Source organism: Rhinoraja longicauda, chromosome 20 (assembly GCF_053455715.1).
Source record: "Rhinoraja longicauda isolate Sanriku21f chromosome 20, sRhiLon1.1, whole genome shotgun sequence".
Lineage (NCBI taxonomy): Eukaryota > Metazoa > Chordata > Chondrichthyes > Rajiformes > Arhynchobatidae > Rhinoraja > Rhinoraja longicauda.
In genome coordinates this window covers 17,615,606-17,633,454 of record NC_135972.1, presented here as the reverse complement: position 1 = coordinate 17,633,454, position 17,849 = coordinate 17,615,606, and the positions used below count along the sequence as shown (strand labels likewise).

At 41.6% G+C, this 17,849-nt stretch overlaps 1 protein-coding gene across 3 annotated transcripts in view; it reads right to left on the bottom strand.

The window, feature by feature from the left end:
• Positions 1 to 15,153, bottom strand: part of kdm5a (lysine demethylase 5A) — a 132,270-nt gene extending 117,117 nt beyond the window's left edge. For all 3 annotated transcript variants that reach the window (XM_078417052.1, XM_078417053.1, XM_078417054.1), the window contains exon 1: positions 14,621 to 15,153. In XM_078417052.1, the coding sequence (XP_078273178.1) occupies positions 14,621 to 14,767 (147 nt within the window). In that variant the 5' untranslated portion in view covers positions 14,768 to 15,153. The remainder of the gene's footprint in view (positions 1 to 14,620) is intronic.
• Between the last annotated feature and the right edge of the window lie 2,696 nt (positions 15,154 to 17,849).

Genomic DNA, 17,849 nt, shown 5'->3' with positions numbered 1-17,849 from the left:
TGGGTGCAAGATAATTTGAGGATGTTGCCAGGACTTGAGGGCTTGAGCTATAGGGAAAGGTTAAGCAGGCAAGGTATACATGATCATGAGAGGAATAGATAAGGTAAATACAGACCTTTACCCACAGTTGGGGAATTAAGAACCAGAGGACATAGATTTACAGTGAGGGGGGGGGGGGAGATTTCATAGGAACCAGAGGCAGATTTTTTTTATACACAAAGGGTGGTAGGTATATGGAATGACCTGCCAGAGGAAGCAGTTGAGGCATGTACTCAATGTTTCAAAAACATTTGGGCAGGTACATGGATAGGATAGGTTTGGAGGGATATGGGGCAAATGCAGGTGAGACTAGAGTAGATGGGACATGTTGGTTGCCGTTTGCAAGTTGGGCTGACTGGCCTGTTTCCACACTACGACTCTAATGGGTAACAAATTTCTAGACGTCACTACCCATGTTAGAATTATAACAAAGAGTGAAAAACTGGAAGTTGGTTTCAGGAGCAAGGCTTCAAAAATAGTAATCTCTGGATTATTCCTGATGCCACCTGCTAGTAATTACAGCATTCATGTAAAGCAAATTACAGCTGGTAAAAATGTTGAAGGGAGTCAAAAAGGGGCTTCAGATTCAATGGGTATGAAGGCCAGGAGAAGAGGATCCAGCAGAAGTTTGTACCTCAACAGTGCAGCAAGCAATCTTTGAGTAGATACTGTTTTCTTAAAATTGCAAAAATGCTGAAATGCCCTTCACTTCAAGCACCCATAAAGCGAGAAACAGATGCTGCCTGATCTATAAATGTTTGTAGTATGTTCTACTTTTATTTAAGATTTCTAGCCCCTGTATTGTAATTCTGTAAGAAATTGAAAGGGCAAGACTCGGGATGAAACATTAAAGGAATAATGAGGTCTATCGCACTACAAAATAAATACAGCTTTAAAATGACATTACAATAATTAGAACATATGATGAGCATTTGACGGCACTGCGCCTGTACTCTCTGGAGTTGAGCAAGGATGAGGGGGGACATCTTTGAAACTTACTGAATAGTGGAAGGGTTGGATAGAGTGGATGCTTCCACTAGTGGGAGAGTCTAGGACAAGAGGTCATAGCCTCAGAATTAAAGGATGTTCCTTTGGGATGAGGAGGAATTTCTTTTGTCAGAGGGTGGAATTCTTTGCCACAGAAGGCTGTGGAGGCCAAGTCAATTGATGTTTTCATAGAGATGAGATTCTTGATTAGTACAGGTGTCGGGAGTGATGGGAAGGTAGGAGAATGGATCCGCCATGATTGAATGGCAGAGCAGACTTGATGGGCTGAAGTCTGCTCCTATCACTTATGACCTTGAGATACTGGTGATAACATAAAAGGAATTGAAGACAAGTTTGTGTCACATATTTCTGCATGAAATATTAGTGGCAATAACACACTGTTATCTCAAACAGAAGCGAGCGCAATTAAAATTCAGCCCGAAGAAGACTCCCGACCTAAAACGTCACCTTTCCATGTTCTCCAGTGATGCTGCCCGATCCAATGCTTTGTCCTTTTAAAAAAAAATTAAATTCTTGGCAGCCAGATACAGGCAACTTCCACATGATGGTCATTTAGGTTATGGAAATTCTCCCTTACAGAATTCATAAATTTCTACCCAAAAATTTGACATACTAAGCAAAGGTCCCTCTCAAGGAAGAGTCATACAGCATGGAAAAAGGCCATTCAGCCCAACTCAACCATACCGAGCAAGATGCCCCACCTAGGCTAGTCCTATTTCCCCTCATTTGGCTCATATATGCCTCTAAACCTTTCCTATCCAGGTACCTGTCCAAGTGTCTTTTAAATGTTGTTGTTGTACCTGCCTCAACTTCCTCCTCTGGCAGCTCATTCCATATATCCGCCACTCTGAGTGAAATCAATACTTTTTTAAAGCTTATGTTTCTTGATGTTTGTACAGTTGAAGCTTAACATTATCAATAAGCACCATACTGTCCATTTCATAAGAACACAACAGTCCCCACCCCGCCACTGCCATAATGCTCAGGTCATCGGTCTTCAGTAAACTTAGTAAAGGAAAATAAACTTTAAATATTTCTGATGGAAATAATATGGGAGTCTCAGGAAAAATGCAGTGTAAAAGATGACAGCATTCATCCCCAAGAATTGGGACTATTTAGCTTATTTTAGTGATACAGTGCGGAAACAGGCCCTTTGTACCACCAAACAATTCCCGAACATTAACACTATTCTATGCATTTTTACGGACAATTTACAATTATACCAAGCCAATTAGCCTACAAACCTGTACGTCTTTGAAGTGCAGGAGGAAACCGGAGATCCTGGACAAAACCCAAGCAGACCACGGGACAAACGTACAAACTCTGTGCGGACAAGCACCCATAGTCAGGATCAAACCCAGGTCTCTGGTGCTGTTGGGCAGCAACTCTACCGCTGCGCCACAGTGTTGATTTAAACTTAGTTTATTAATTATTCTGATATCTGCTTTGTGTGCTAATCTAAGCTCAAGGATGCAGAGCATGGTACCTAGACCTAAGGAATGCATGTCCTATGCTATGAGAGAACTCCATGTCTCGGACAATCACAGCTGCAGTCAACGTCATCAGCTGAAGGAACCAAAGCAACAGCTGATGGCATTACAGTTCACCCACAATACCAAGTATTTCATTTATTGCACTTTGCAGCTGTTCAAGAGTGCAGAGTAAGAATGGGCAACTGCCAGGCTGATGCTAAAAGCAGGCAGGTATTTCAGAAAACCTATCTCACTCAAGCAAAAAAAAGTAAAATAATGGGAATTAGAAGGGATATGGGGGATGATGAGAAAGGAATTAAAGACAAAAGGAAACAAAGACCTGGTGTAACTCAGAAGGTCAGGCAACATTTCTGGAGAACGTGGATAGGTGATGTTTTGGGTCAAGACCCTGCTTCAATTTAAAGACGAGTCTAAGTCACATTGCTTAGACTAGGAAGGCAAAATATAATAGTGTAATAAAAGACTCCTATCTCAGACAGAAGGTAGTGCAATTAAAACTTTTGTCTCCAAGATAAAAGCAACTCCCATGTGATGGTCATATAGGAACTGAGTGGGCCAGGCAGCATCTGTGGAAGAATAGATAACTAGAGTTCTGATCAAGAACACTGTCTTTCTGTCTCCCTTCACAGCTCCTTCTGCCCTGCTGAGTTCCTCTACCAGTTTGATTTTTGCTCAAGATTCCAACATCTGCAGTTTCATGTCAGAATCGCACTCAAATCAGCATTCAATTTTAAACAGCGATCCTGAGGACAGTTCCTAAATAGTGATGGGATGAGGGTTTCCTTGGAGTGCAGTCAGAGCACAGCATCATGGGTGTACAGAATGGAAAGAGAAATGTTCAGAGAGCAGTAGTTATTAGGGATTTTAGCATTACAGAAACAGCAAGCACTTCTGTGTTGGAAGTGATTGCAGGATGGTCTGTTGCCCATCAATGAGCAGCGACAGAAAATTCTGCAGAGGACAAACAGCTAAAAGAAGTGGTCTACATCACGACTAACAATATAGCTTTGAAAAAAAAACAGGTTAGGGAATAATTAAACGGGGTCTCAAACCCTGTAACAACTAGTTTACTCACAGTACCATACATTCATGTATATACAAATATAAAAATAGGGTAAACAAATGCATGGCTGGAGGGACGATGGCGCAGCTTGTTTTAGATTCCTGCTGAATTGGAAATAGTTCTGTGAACGGTGGGATTTGCATAGGGAACAGGATTGTTCAGCTGGGCCGCAACCAACATACTAGCAGTGTAGGCAAAGTTTTAAACTGGCAAAAAATAGGAAAACAACATAGATTCAGAAAGGAGAAGAGCAGAACTGGGAAGGCAACATAGATTTTGATTAGAAAAACAATGGAAAAGGTCTATAATGACATACCAAAATACAAGAATAGTGAATAAGAGAATAGTGATAAAGCGGGCTCACAAAATTATCACAAGGTTAAGAAAAATCTCAACGCTTTATTATTGTATTATAAGTCAGAGTAACCAAAGAAAGAGTGGGACTTGTTCAGGGCCAAAGGAACGATCTGGGCATGTAGCCAAACAACATGTATGAAATCTTAAATCAATTTGTCTCCAGTAAGACATACATTGAGTTGCAGATTTCAAGGAGGGGGATCCAGAGCATCTTATCATTACAAAGCTAGTGTCAAGTGCCTTGGTGGTGGGCAAAGAGGAGAGGATAAATCCCCACAGCCTGACAAGATGTTTTCCATACTGTTATGTGAAGCAGGGGAGGAAATTGCAGTTCCCCTGACAGATTTTTAAATTTTCACAGGCCACTGGTGACTGCAGTACATCAAACATGGTAATTTTGTTCAAGAAAGGCAGCAGAAATAACCAGGGTAATTATAGGTCAGTGAGTTAAACATCAGTGTTAGGGAAAGTATTGGAACAATTCTGAGGGACAGAATTAATCTACACTTGGAAAGGCAGGAGTTGATCAGGTATAGTCAGCAGAGCTTTGTTATTGGGAGATCCTGCCTGACTAATGAGTTTTATGTGACAAAATAAATTGGAGGTTAGTGCTGTTGATATGGACTTCAGTACAGCTATTGAAAAAATTCAGCATAGAAGACATCCTAAAGGTTGGAGCCCATGGGATCCAAGGCAAATTAGCAATTTAATCCAGTTAGTTTGATAACAAGAGTGTACTTAAACGGTTAGGTTATAACAAGTTGAGTAGTAATTTCTTAGATGGAAAAGGTTAAAGGGATAGCATGGGAAATAGAGGGCAACTAAAGAACAGCTACAAAGCTACAATGGATTCTAGCCAAAAGGGAGGAATGAGAACATTCAGTCGTAACCTTGAGTGAACATTCTTTTGCAATCTTGTGTAATTATATTTCGCAGGCAGGTGCGTTTTGAGGTATTTTACTATGAATTGCTAACCGTGAAATGTTGCTGATAAGGAAAGGGTATAACACAGCCTGGGGACCACTCAGTGCTGAGAACCACCTCGGACTGGGTCGCAACCGGTGCCAAAGGAAAACTGAGCTATGCTGCGGATGAAGCTGCCTGTCACTGACTCGAGTCCACCAGGCATTAAGTATAGATGTTTGTCCACAATAAAGCTTGCATTGATTAATACCTTGTTTGCATGGTCTCAGATTCCAAAACCAAACAGACACATTCAAAACAGTCGGTGCAGCTTGTTTCATTACATTTTGGATAGTGGGCAGGATCTTGCTTTAATTGATGTTTTAGAAAAATAAACCTGATCCCTATCAGGAAGACAGTGGTAGGGAACAAACTCCCCAGTACAGTATCCAAACACACCGCTGTCCACAGAATACCAGGGTGGACAGACAACTCGGGAGGGATTTAAAACCCTCGCTAAAATACTGCCGGAATACAGAGCGCCTGTGTTGGAAGAGGGAAACTTCCAATAAAGGGGGAAAGGTGGCATTTACACTATCAGGCAGGCTTTCCAGGGAAGAAAAAGAGTAAAAGCAAATATATGGGGCTGTTTGCTGAGGTAATTCGGCAGCAGGAAAATGAGAAGCGAGAGAAAAAGAAATGGATAACTGAAAGAGGAAACCAGAGGAGGTAAAACAGTGATGTGTAATGCTCAGTGAAGTGCCAAAAAGCACAAGATTGACAAAATGCAGCAGAGGTATAAGGGTGAACATAACATGTAAATTAACGCTGGTCCACCGTGAGGCGGCTGTGCATTAAAAGGGTTGCACACCAGACCCTGTAAAGGTCTGGACTATGTTAACCAAGGGATGGGATCCTGACACATGGGACAGGACAATATCTGGTATAATAATGCTTGTCAGGGATCTCAGGACCAGACCCACGACTGGCCTACTACCCCAGAGAAGGAGCACCCCTCCCTATATACTGTGGTCCAAGCTAGACCAGTAGGTACGACCAGGGAAATATAGGGTGAGGTAGGCTCTGACTGGCAGGGGATGGACAAAGTCTATTAGGAAGACAGTGGTGCGGAACAAACTCCCCAGTACAGTATCCAAACACACTGCTTCAACTGAGGTGATATAGGTCAGAACTGAAGGACTAACAGGTTTTATAATCCAACTTCAATCATAAATCAGATTGGAATGAGAGGTTTGGAAATTATTGGAGTTTTGGTTGATGTGGGGATTTTCATTTTAAACATGTTGAATGCTTACTTGATCAATAACTTTTAGCATTGCACTGCTTAAAGTATTAAAGTCTAAATGTTTCCCTATTGTCTTGCTAACTGCTTAACACTTTCAGAGTTTAACTGGTTAAAAGTTAACTGGTTTAAAGTTTGATATGTTTTTAAATGTTGCAAAGAGGTGCGACACGAGTTAATTTTGATTTGCACGAGGAAGAAAATATGCATGAAGTGAGCAAGCGAGTATAAAGATTGTTTCGTGTTTGTAGAATCTGTATTAGGAGAATGTATATATGTTCATAGGAGCAGAATCAGGCCATTTGGCCCATCAAGTGTATTCCATCATTCAATCATGGCTGATCTATCTTTCTCTATCGATCCTATTCTCCTGCCTTTTGCCATAACCCCTGACACCCATACTAATCAAGAATCTATGAATCTCCACCTTAAAAAATATCCATTGACAGCCTGTGCAATGAATTCCACAGATTTACCACTAAAGAAATTCTCCTCGTGTCCTTTCTAAAGATACACCCTTTTATTCTGAACCTATGGTCTCTGGTCCTTGACACTCCCACTAGTGGAAACATCCTCTCCACATGCATTCTATCCAGGCCTTTCACTATTCACCAAGTTTCATTGAGGTCCCCAGTCAGAATGTGACTGAGCCGTGCTGTGGCTGGAGCTTTCTGCCACTGACTGGGGGTCTACCAGGCATTAAGTGAAGTATATCTAACTTATTAAGTCTAGATGCGTTGTCCACAATAAAGATTGCATTGATTAAAACCTTGCTTGTGTGGTCTCCAATTCAGAAACCAAATAGTCAGTCAAAACACCAACAGCAAGCGCTGCTTGAGACAGAGGGTGATGGTGAAGGGTTACTTTCATCATTGGAAGTCTACGACCAAGACTTATCACAGAGACATAGAATTATACAGCATGTAAACAAGCCTGTTGGTCCAACTTATGCATGCCAGCCATGGTGTCTTCCTAGTCCTATTTGCCTGCATTTGATCTATTTTCCAGTAAACATTTGCGATCCAAGTGCCTGCCCAAGTGTCTTTTTAAATGTTATTGTACCTGCTTCTACCACTTCCTCTGGCAGTTCATTCCATATACCCACCATCTTGTGTGTGAAAAGCTTGCCCCTCAGGCCCTCTTTAATTTTTCCCTTCTCACCTTAAACGTATGGCCCCTAGTTTTAGATTTCCCTCCCCAGGAAAAGAGTGAACATTCACCCTCTATGATTTTACAAACATCTATATAGTCACCTCTTCACTCCAGCAATTCACCATGCATGTCGAACCATGGTTTTATTTCACAATGCATACTTGCCGTTAAATTCCATCTGCCATTCCCTTTGCCCACTTTCCCAGTTTATCTTGATCCTGTTGAAACCTCAAAACAACATCCTTCACTGCCTACTATGCCATCAATTATGGTGTTGTCTGAAAGTAATCTTCCCACCTCTGATGTTGGGATACTGGCATCTGGTTCCCTGGTTTGTTTTAACTCTAGGCACAACATTAGCATCATTAGTGCTGGGACTTGCCGATTTTGTCATATGTGTTACGGTATGAATGTCAAAAGTATAATTAACAAGTTTGAAGCTGTCACACAAATTGGTGTTTATAATGAGAATCTTAGCTACTAAAATGATATTGATCAGTTGGCAAGTTGGGATGGAAAGCAATTACAGATTAAATTTTATCCAGATATGTGCAAAAGTGAGGCACTTTGGAAAGTCTAAAAAGGGTACAATCTACATCATGAATGGTAGGTCCATAGGGAGTATTACAGAACAGAAGGACTTTGTTGGCCAAGTCCTTTGATCCCTAAAGGTAACAGCATAGGAAAGTAATGAAGAAGGCAGACTGGGTGTAGAATATAACTTATTACAGCTAAACATGAAATAATATTTTTTGGTGGAAAGAATGAGAGAAAAAGTAGATTATGACCAAGCAAGTTGTATCAGGTGCTCAGAGGAACAGATTTAAGTTTTTGAAAGTGAAAATCTGTTTGTTGGTACAATTCAAGGTTTAAAAAAAGGTTACATTGAAGTCTTGAAATATTGTTTTAGTCATCTGTGTCCAATTCCATTCACCATAATTTTGGAAATCTATGAAGGCCCGAAAAACAAAAGATGGTTCCAGAGATGAGAGATGTCAGCTTTGACAGCTGAAGTTGCATTTGTTGATTTTGAAGCAAAGAAAGTTGAGTGGCCGTTTGTTAAAGAGGTACAAGTCCATGGCTAGTTCAAATAGGATAAAGAAAAAAGTATTTTCTATTACCTAATGGCTCAAGGCCAAGAAACTGTCAAATATTTAGTGATGGTTAAAAAACAAGATGATCAGAGGGGAAAATACATTTTTTTTGTGTGCAGAAGGGGGGTGATCAAAACCATCTGTAAGTATCAGAAATAGTCAATGCGAGGTTGTGGGCAATATAATTTGTAAGATAATGGGGAGAAATGCAAGAAAGTAATATGGCCTAACTATTCCCTCTGAGCTAATGAGCCCAAAGAGCATTTCTGCACTAATAATTATTTAGTGCTAAGAGGTCATTGACTGAAACCTTCAGAAAAGTTTGTTTATATCTATGCTCAAGAACATCTGCTGACAAAAATATATATAGGATTCTTGGGAATTATGACAGGAGCTAAATGTGCTAAATTAGAAGTTAATAAAAGGGGAAAGAGATCAATACAGTGCACAGTCATACAGTGTGGGAACAAGCCCTTCGGCCCAACTTTCCCACACCAGCCAACATGTCCCAGCTGCACTCGTCCCACCTGCCTGCGCTTGGTTCATATCCCTCCAAACTTGTCCTATCCATGTACCTGTCTATCTGTTTCTTAAATGTTGGTATAGTCCCTCCTCTGGCAGTTTGTTCCATATGCCCACCACCCTTTGTGAGAAAAAGTTACCCCTCAAATACCTATTAAATCTTTTCCCCTTCACCTTGAACCTCTGGTCCTCTTCCCCTACTCTGGGCAAGAGATTCTGCATCTACAGATCATAATTTTGCACACCTCTATAAGATCACCCCTCATCCTCCTGCTCTCCAAGGAAAAGAGACCCAGCTTACCGAACCTCTCCCTATAGCTCAGACCCTCCAATCCTGGCAACATCCTCAAATCTTCTCTGAACCCTTTCAAGCTTGACAATCTCTTTCCTATAACATAGTGCCCAGAACTGAACACAATACTCTAAATGCAGTCTCACCAATGTCTTATACAACTGCAACATGACTTCCCAACGTCTATACTCAATACTCTGACTGATGAAGGCCAATGTGCCAAAATCCATTTTACACCATCTTATCTACCTGCAACTCAACCTTCAAGGAACCATGCACCTGCACTCCTAGATCCCTCTGCTCTACAACACTCCCCAGAGGCCTACCATCCACCATGTAGGTCCTGCCCTTGTTAGACGTCCCTCACATTTCTCTGTATTAAATTCCATCAAACATTCTTCAGCCCACCTGGCCAATCGATCAAGATCCTGCTGCAATCTTTCTCAACCATCTTCACTATCTGCAAAACCACCCACTTATGTATCAGTTAGTTTTAGCTTTGGTCAGTCTAATGGTCTGTAGCACTGCAAAAATTAGACCACTCAGAAAAAAGTATATGTTGTTGAAAGTTAGTTTTCAGAGATAAAATATTTTAGCCTTGGACTGTGCGCCATCTGAATAGTAGAGCACGTTCCAAATGTAGTAACTGATCTGGGCTGTCAGCACTTGTCACAAAAGTCACAAATCATACCTGTCTGGTATTCCTCACTATTATGTGTGATAAGTCACATGATTGCTACAACAATTGTCATAACTAAATAAACTGACTAAAGATTCTCTCAAATTAGTGAGTTATGAATTGTTTCAGTCTTGCACCATTCACAGCCTTGCTCAATTCATCCTAAACAAGGGAATGCAAAAGAACTGTTTAAAATGGCATGAGCTCTGACAGAAAATGACAGCAGAGAGAAATGTTCAGAGACAACATGATAGTCACTCAGAATTACATTGTTAAAAGCAAATTCTATTTCACAAACTTAACTGAAGCAGTGAGAGAGTAAGACAGTTTCTTTGAAAGGCAAAATGGACAATGGTTGTGTGGTTAGGTATCTGGCCAAGGCACATTGGAGAAAGTTCCATTATAGACTGGGGATAGATATGTCCCCGAACTGTACCTGGTTATAAAACACAAAACCTAATTTTGCCGATGGCACAGAGAATTTAAAAAATATTACGGGACCCTGCACTCAATGTTTACCAAGTAGATGCTCTTTACAGGAGGAAACTAATATTTTGGCAGGAAAAAGAAAGTGACAATGAACACAACAGCTATTCTGAGGTGCAAGAAAAAGGGGCATTTGGGATGAAAAAAATTATTAGGTGATCGGGATTTGACATGTTAGAAGAAAAATTCTAAATGTTTGTTTTTATCATCAAGGACAGAGTTACAAAGCAATGTAATTGTGCTGAACCTTAATAAATCATTAGTTTGGCCTCATCTGGAGGACCACATCCTATTCAAAACAAAACCAAATACTGGAAACACTCAGCAGGCCAGGTAAATAGAATGTTCAAATGTTCACACAACATCTTCGAAAAGAGAAAGTGTTAATGTTTCGGGTCGAAAAATTAACTTTCTTTTCATAGGTGCTGCCTTATCTTCTGAGCATTTGCAACGTTTTCTGTTTCCCGTGCAGATTTCCAGCATGTGCAGTTCTTTAAATTTTTCATTTCCCACTTCAAATTCTTGATTTGGGTAAAATGTTAACATCTTTGAGGGGTTCCAAATGAGATTTAATCAAATGAAGCGACTCAAGCAGTAGGCAGCAGTGGCAAAGCTGCTTCCTCACAGCGCCATTAATCAGAGTTTGATGTCAATGTCGGGTTTAGTTTAATTTTGAGATACAGTACAGAAACTGTACTTCGGACCCCTGCGTCCGTGCTGACCAGTGATCCTGGCTCTTTGGTCCAACTTGCCATGCCGACCAAGATGCCCCATCCCACTACACCTCCCACCTGCCCACATTTGGCTCTTAATCCTCTAACTCATTTTTATCTATGCAACTGTTCAAATGTATTTTAAATGTTATGGTACCTGCCTCAACTACCTCCTCTGGCAGCTCGTTCCATTTATCCATCACCACTGGTGCAAAGAGGTTGCCCCTCGGTTCCTATTAAATCTTTCTCCTCCTACCTTAAACTAATGTCCTCTTGTTCTGGATTTCCCTACTCTGGATAAAAAACTGCATCTATTCGCCTCATGGTCTTATACACCTCTAAGATTCAACCCTCATTCTCATGCGTTCCAAGGAAAAAAGTTGTAAAATCTCAGTAGGCCAAAGGACATGTCATGCTGTATCTTTCAATCATTCAAAGTAGCTTGGATAGTTAAGGACACTTAAAGAAAGACCACAGTTGTAAATTCCAGGTCATCCCAATTTAAAAATGCAGAAGAACAAATATTTTCAAAAGATAAATTTCATAGACATCTGAAGGCAAGTGATTTCAAGTGCTTTGGAAAAGAGCTGGAGAATGAGACTGACTGGATTATGATATTATGATTTATGGACTAAATGATAATAGCAATTTTATGATAAGTAAAATTCTCAAGCAGATTTCATTTACACACCATAACTAAAGTATTTATTTACTTCAAAACAAAAAAAACAAATTGAAAATACTCAGGTTAGGCACATGTATAAACTAAACGTGAAGTGTACAAGTCGATGCTTTGATCATAACATGTATGGTTTCAAATTATTTGTCAGACCAGAGGACAATTTTCACGAGCCAGATGCATGGAAAACATTCATTCAAAAAATTTCAAAACAATGAATAAGTTGAATCAAAATATCTGCAGGACCCTGGGGAAAGGGCAGGGGATGGCACTGATTGAACAGCTCTTTTGAAAGAGCTGGCATTGGCTCAATTACCCGAATAAACTACTTCTATGCTGTAATGTAATGCAATTACCCAGCTGATAAGGTTCTCACCCAAATCAGAAACTTGAACATTCAAGCCCAACTCCACAAACACAAGCACAGGTGGTGTATAGTAAAAAACAGAGATGCAATCTTTTCATTTCTCTCAAGGACTGTGTTAAAGCGCTTTGTTCTTTTGAATGCCATTAAATCTCTTAACATTTGGAGGTCCCTCCACAAATACCCAGTGGTTAAGGAAACAAATATGTTACTACCTTTCTCTGTTGAATTTAGCTTAGTTTAGATACACAGCACAGAAACAGACTCTTCAGCCCACGCCGACCAGCGATCACCCTGTATGCTAACACGATCCTACACACTACGGACAATTTTCAATTCTTACTGAAGCCAATTAACCTACAATCCTGCACGTCTTTGGAGTGCGAGAGCAAATCAGAGCACCCGGAGAAAACCCACACGGTCATAGGGAGAACATACAAATTCCATACAGGCAGCACCTGCAGTCAGGATCAAACCAGGGACTCTGGCGCTGTAAAGCAGCAACTTTACCGCAGCGCCACCATGCCACCGTATAGAATATAATTATTGAGCGCTAGCATAAAAAATGCACAAAACTCAAGTTATATCATGGCAGCAGCAGCCATTATGCTCACTACTTCACAGGATGTGATAACAGAAGCACTGCAGAGAATGCTGCCAGGGCTAGAGGCTTTAAGCTACAAGGCAATGCTCAGGCTAAGGTAATTTTCCCAGAAACAGGCAACAAAGGCAAGAATTAAATCAAGATGTTAAAGGAAAATTCATTGAAGACTGCTCTACATTCATTAAAGATCAAGGCACTATCTCTAGTGCCCATGCCAATCATCACCAAAACATTGAACAAAAAAAAACAATCTATGGGGCAAATATATGGACAGGTGTTTTGGATCCCGCTTTGGACGGAATATTTCTTCAAACTTCCAGATGCCAATATCTGCAGTTACTCGCATCTCCATTACCTGGCTATTATCAGATCACGTTTTGCTCACTTGTCGCAGAAAAGTGTTTCCCTCATATTTGTATAATTCTATTGTGAGAGCTAAAGCTTTTTACTTCAGTGTGCCAAAATCATCAGATCAGGCAGCTTACCAATAATGATACAAGATCATCAACCTTAAACATTAGCAGTTTCTCCTTTCAGATGTTGCCATTTGCAATACAACAATTCTTTGCTCTACTTTTGCAGCAACCACAGCCTTATCTGCATTAATCATTTGAATGTGCAGATTCAATTCCTACAATAGTTCAATCTGAATTTGTGATGAGTGCAGAGAAGATTCATGAGATTATTGCCATGACCCGAGGGTCAAAGCTATTGGTTGGGCAAGCTAAAAATGTATTTCCTGGAGTGCAGGAGTCTGAGGGGTGATTTTATCACGGTATATAAAATCATGAGGGGAATGAATAGGGTGAATGAATTGTCTTTTACCCAGGATTGGGGAATCAAAAAACATAGGACATAGGTTTGAGGCAAGATGGACAAGATTTAGTAAGAACCTGAGGGGCATATTTTTCCCTCATTGGATGATGGTTACATGGAATGAACTCACAGGAGATAGTTGCGGCAGGTACTATAACAGCATTGAAAAAACACCTGGACAGGTACACGGAAAGGAGAGATATAGACGAAATGGGACGAACTATGACGGGGCATCTTGGTCAGCATGGACATGATGTGCCAAAAGGCCTGTTACTGTGCGGTATGACTAATTGTATTTCCACCCTGATGTTTTATACAGACAGAATAAAACATTCATGGTTTGGGCCATGTAGCCCATTGAGGCAACTTCCCTTGTTCAGACTGGATAGACAATACTTCCTTTTAAGCAATTCCCCACAATGTGCCTATCCACAATGCATTTGCCCAGAATTATATTGATAGACAAGGAGCACAGTGAAGCTTGACCCAACTGCTTCTCAGGGTGAAGTTTGACCCAACTGCTTCTCAGGGTGCCAGATCATCCACAGGAGGAAATATTGAATCGGCCAGGCCTATATTCTCCCTAAGTTTAGAAGAATGAGAGCCGGTCTCATTGAACATTCAAAACTTCAAAATTTAATAGGGTAGATACAAACAGGCTTTTTTCCCTAGTTTTGGAGTCTAAAATTAGGTATTTCAAAACATGAGGTAGTCTATTTTGGACTGAGATGAGGGTGATAAACCCTTTGAATTCTCCATCCAAGGTTGTGGAAACTCAAACAATGACTGCATTTAAAACTACGATTGATGGATCTCCAGAAATTAGAGGAGAAAAGGGACAGTGCAGAAAATGGTGCATAGATAGCAGTTGAGCCATGATCAAGTAGACTGGCGAAGCAGTAAGTGAGTGGCCTTCTCCTCATTCCTTCTGTTAACACCGGACCTACTCCCCAGTTGCTGTTGCTCACAGACGGGGACCATAAGCACACTGTGAGCAATGATCCAGGCCACATCCACCCTCACACTTGCGCCCGATTTCGAGAGCGGGCTCACCTTAGGAGGGCGAATTTTGCAGATGCCGCTCCTCTGGGCGATAGGCCTGATCTTATTGATGTAGGCTAGCGGCTCGCTGAATTCTTCCCAACTCGGCTCGAACACCGGGCATTCGGGCGGCGGGATGAACTCGGAAAAAATCCACATGACTGCGGTCTGACACCAGCGGGCAAGTGAGCGGTTCGGACACAAAGAGCAGCCCGGGGGCCGGGGCAGTCTCAGCGTCGTACACGGCCTGCTGTTGTTGCTGTTGCTGTTGCTGCTGCTGCTGCTGTTACTGCTCCTGCGGCCTCGCCACGACCACCACGCCCGGCCGGGCCTCGGGCAATCACCCCAACGGCAGGCGAGTCAGCGCTTGCCTGTTCGTCCCTCCCTGTAGATTGCCAGCCTGGGCTCGGGCAGGGCCGCAGACAACAGACCCGAGTGGCGGCTCCACAGAGCCTGGCACCGCCTCACTCACACAAAGCCCGCCGCTCACAAATAGTTCCTCCGACACATCGCCTCCCTTGCCAGCGCGCCAGGGTCCACCCCGCCGCACCTCCACACGCCGCTCTCCTTCACATCTAAGCGCCGCCACGTGCTTGGGGATATTTATTTAAACGCCAAGAATTGGATGTTTTGAAACGGCGGAAGGATTTGACGTTCCGCAGCCGGATGGTTTAAAGATCTCCTTACGGCGCCCATAGGCCGACGGTACAAAGGCACCGCGCCATTGGCTGCAGCTGCTCAACGCCCATTGGCCAATGGTACAAAGGCACAGCGCCATTGGCTGCAGCTACTCAACGCCCATTGGTTACGCCGGCAAAAACAATGTCCGTCATTGACAGAGCGCATCGTCCGATTGGCTCACGCACAACTCAGCCTCGAATGTTACTGACTTGGTTGCGGTTGCTCCCTACACGAAAGGGTCTAGTTTTGCACGCACATCTTCGCACTTCTTCAAAGTATATTCCTCAAATTCCCTTTTAATTCTCAACCTTTTCAGTCTTGTGTCAATAGTTTTACTCCTGGGGGATCTAGTTTTTCCTCAATGTATTCCACTAAAATCCTTCGTAATGTTGAACTAGTCATAACATAAGGCGAGGCTAATTTGCAGAGCGGCAGTTTGTGACAATCATTTGAACGGCTAGGCCCACCTTTTTTGGCATCAATTTGTATGCTCTGCAAATAGACTAGGAATCCACAGAAAACATATCAGACATCCCTCAAACTTTTCAGTTTCCTTTGTCCCCAGAAGAAATAACCAAAATCATAAACGAGTTTTTTTTTAACGCAGGAGATACATAGCGGATCAGGCAGCAATTGAGTGAGAAACAGTGTTTACTTTTCACATCAACTTTTTATCTGATTTCCAATATCTGTAGATGTTTTTCATTTTGATTACGGTTAGATAACTTACATTCCTCACTCCCAACTCTGAAAAATCTCAAATTCATCCTTCCCAATGCATTTGGAACTTTTCTAAAACACGCTGCATAGATTTGGGCATATAATCTGACATACTAAATATTTAGCATAATTCCTTGCCTTTGATTTGGAACTTCATAAGATCATAAGTGCTAGGAGAAGAATTAGGCCATTCGGCCCATCAAGTCTACTCCGCTATTCAATCATGGCTGATCTATCTCTCCCTTTTCCCGCCTTCTCCCCATAACCTCCACACTAATCAAGAATCTATCTGTCTCTGCCTTAAATATATCCACAGACTTGGTCTCCGTAGCTTTCTGTGGTAAAGAATTCCACAGATTCACTACCCTCTGACTGAAATCTTTAGTTTCCACCCACACTCCAAAGACGTACAGGTTTATAGGTTACTTGGCTTGGTATAAATGTAAAACTGTCCCTAGTATGTGCAGGTTAGTGTTAATGTGCGGGGATCGCTGGTCGGTGCAGACTCGGTGGGCCAAAGGATTGGTTTCCACACTATCTCCTAGCTAAAAAAAAACATCAAAAGATTGCAGCCAACACAATTACAGGAAAGTAATATTTACTTCTATTAAATGCAGTAACTTGAATAATTCAGCAGGCAAATTCATTCCATTGTGCTAGGGAGTCAGTTTAAATTGTATAAACATTTATACTTATGTAAAACATTTAGACTGACCATTAAATCGTGTTTTCAGTTCAGTTTAGTTTATTATCACATGTACAGTGAAAAGCTTTTGATTGAATTGATGACAATTATTTCTTCTTTTAGTACATACATACCCAGTTCATTGCTCTAATCCAGGGACATGATTAAATCTGCTGTAGGAACAGTGATTCTGAGACAGAGTGAACAGACGTGATGAGTGCTGGAAGGCCACCCCCCCCCCAAATGAGACAGCATCGGACAAGCCAGCTCACTATGATCGAGGTCTAATCATCAAAAGCTGCTGTACAGCAATTCAGTTTGAGACTTAAAATCATCAACTATGTAATTACTAGCCTCAAATATTTATGTTAATTCTGCAAATCAAGTATGCCTAATAAGTAAATAAAGATAGAAAATAGACCAAAGTAACAGGTCTGTGCTAAGTGGGAATTGCAAGATGTGAAATATAATTTCTTTTTGAGGATGTAACTAGGAAAATGGACAGGGGAGAGCCGGTGGATGTAGTGTACCTTGACTTTCAGAAAGCCTTTGACAAGGTCCCACTTAGGAGATTAGTGGGCAAAATTAGAGCACATGGTATTGGGGGTAGGGTACTGACATGGATAGAAAATTGGTTGGCAGACAGAAAGCAAAGAGTGGGGATAAATGGATCCCTTTCAGAATGGCAGGCAGTGACTAGTGGGGTACCGCAAGGCTCAGTGCTGGGACCACAGCTATTTACAATATACATTAATGACTTGGATGAAGGGATTAAAAGTAACATTAGCAAATTTGCAGATGACACAAAGCTGGGTGGCAGTGTGAACTGTGAGGAAGATGCTATGAGGTTGCAGGGTGACTTGGACAGGTTGTGTGAGTGGGTGGATGCATGGCAGATGCAGTTGAATGTGGATAAGTGTGAGGTTATCCACTTTGGTGGTAAGAATAAGAAGGCAGATTATTATCTGAATGGTGTCAAGTTAGAAAAAGGGAACGTACAACGACATCTGGGTGTCCTAGTGCATCAGTCACTGAAAGGAAGCATGCAGGTACAGCAGGCACTGAAGAAAGCCAATGGAATGTTGGCCTTCATAACAAGAGGAGTTGAGTATAGGAGCAAAGAGGTCCTTCTGCAGTTGTACAAGGCCCTAGTGA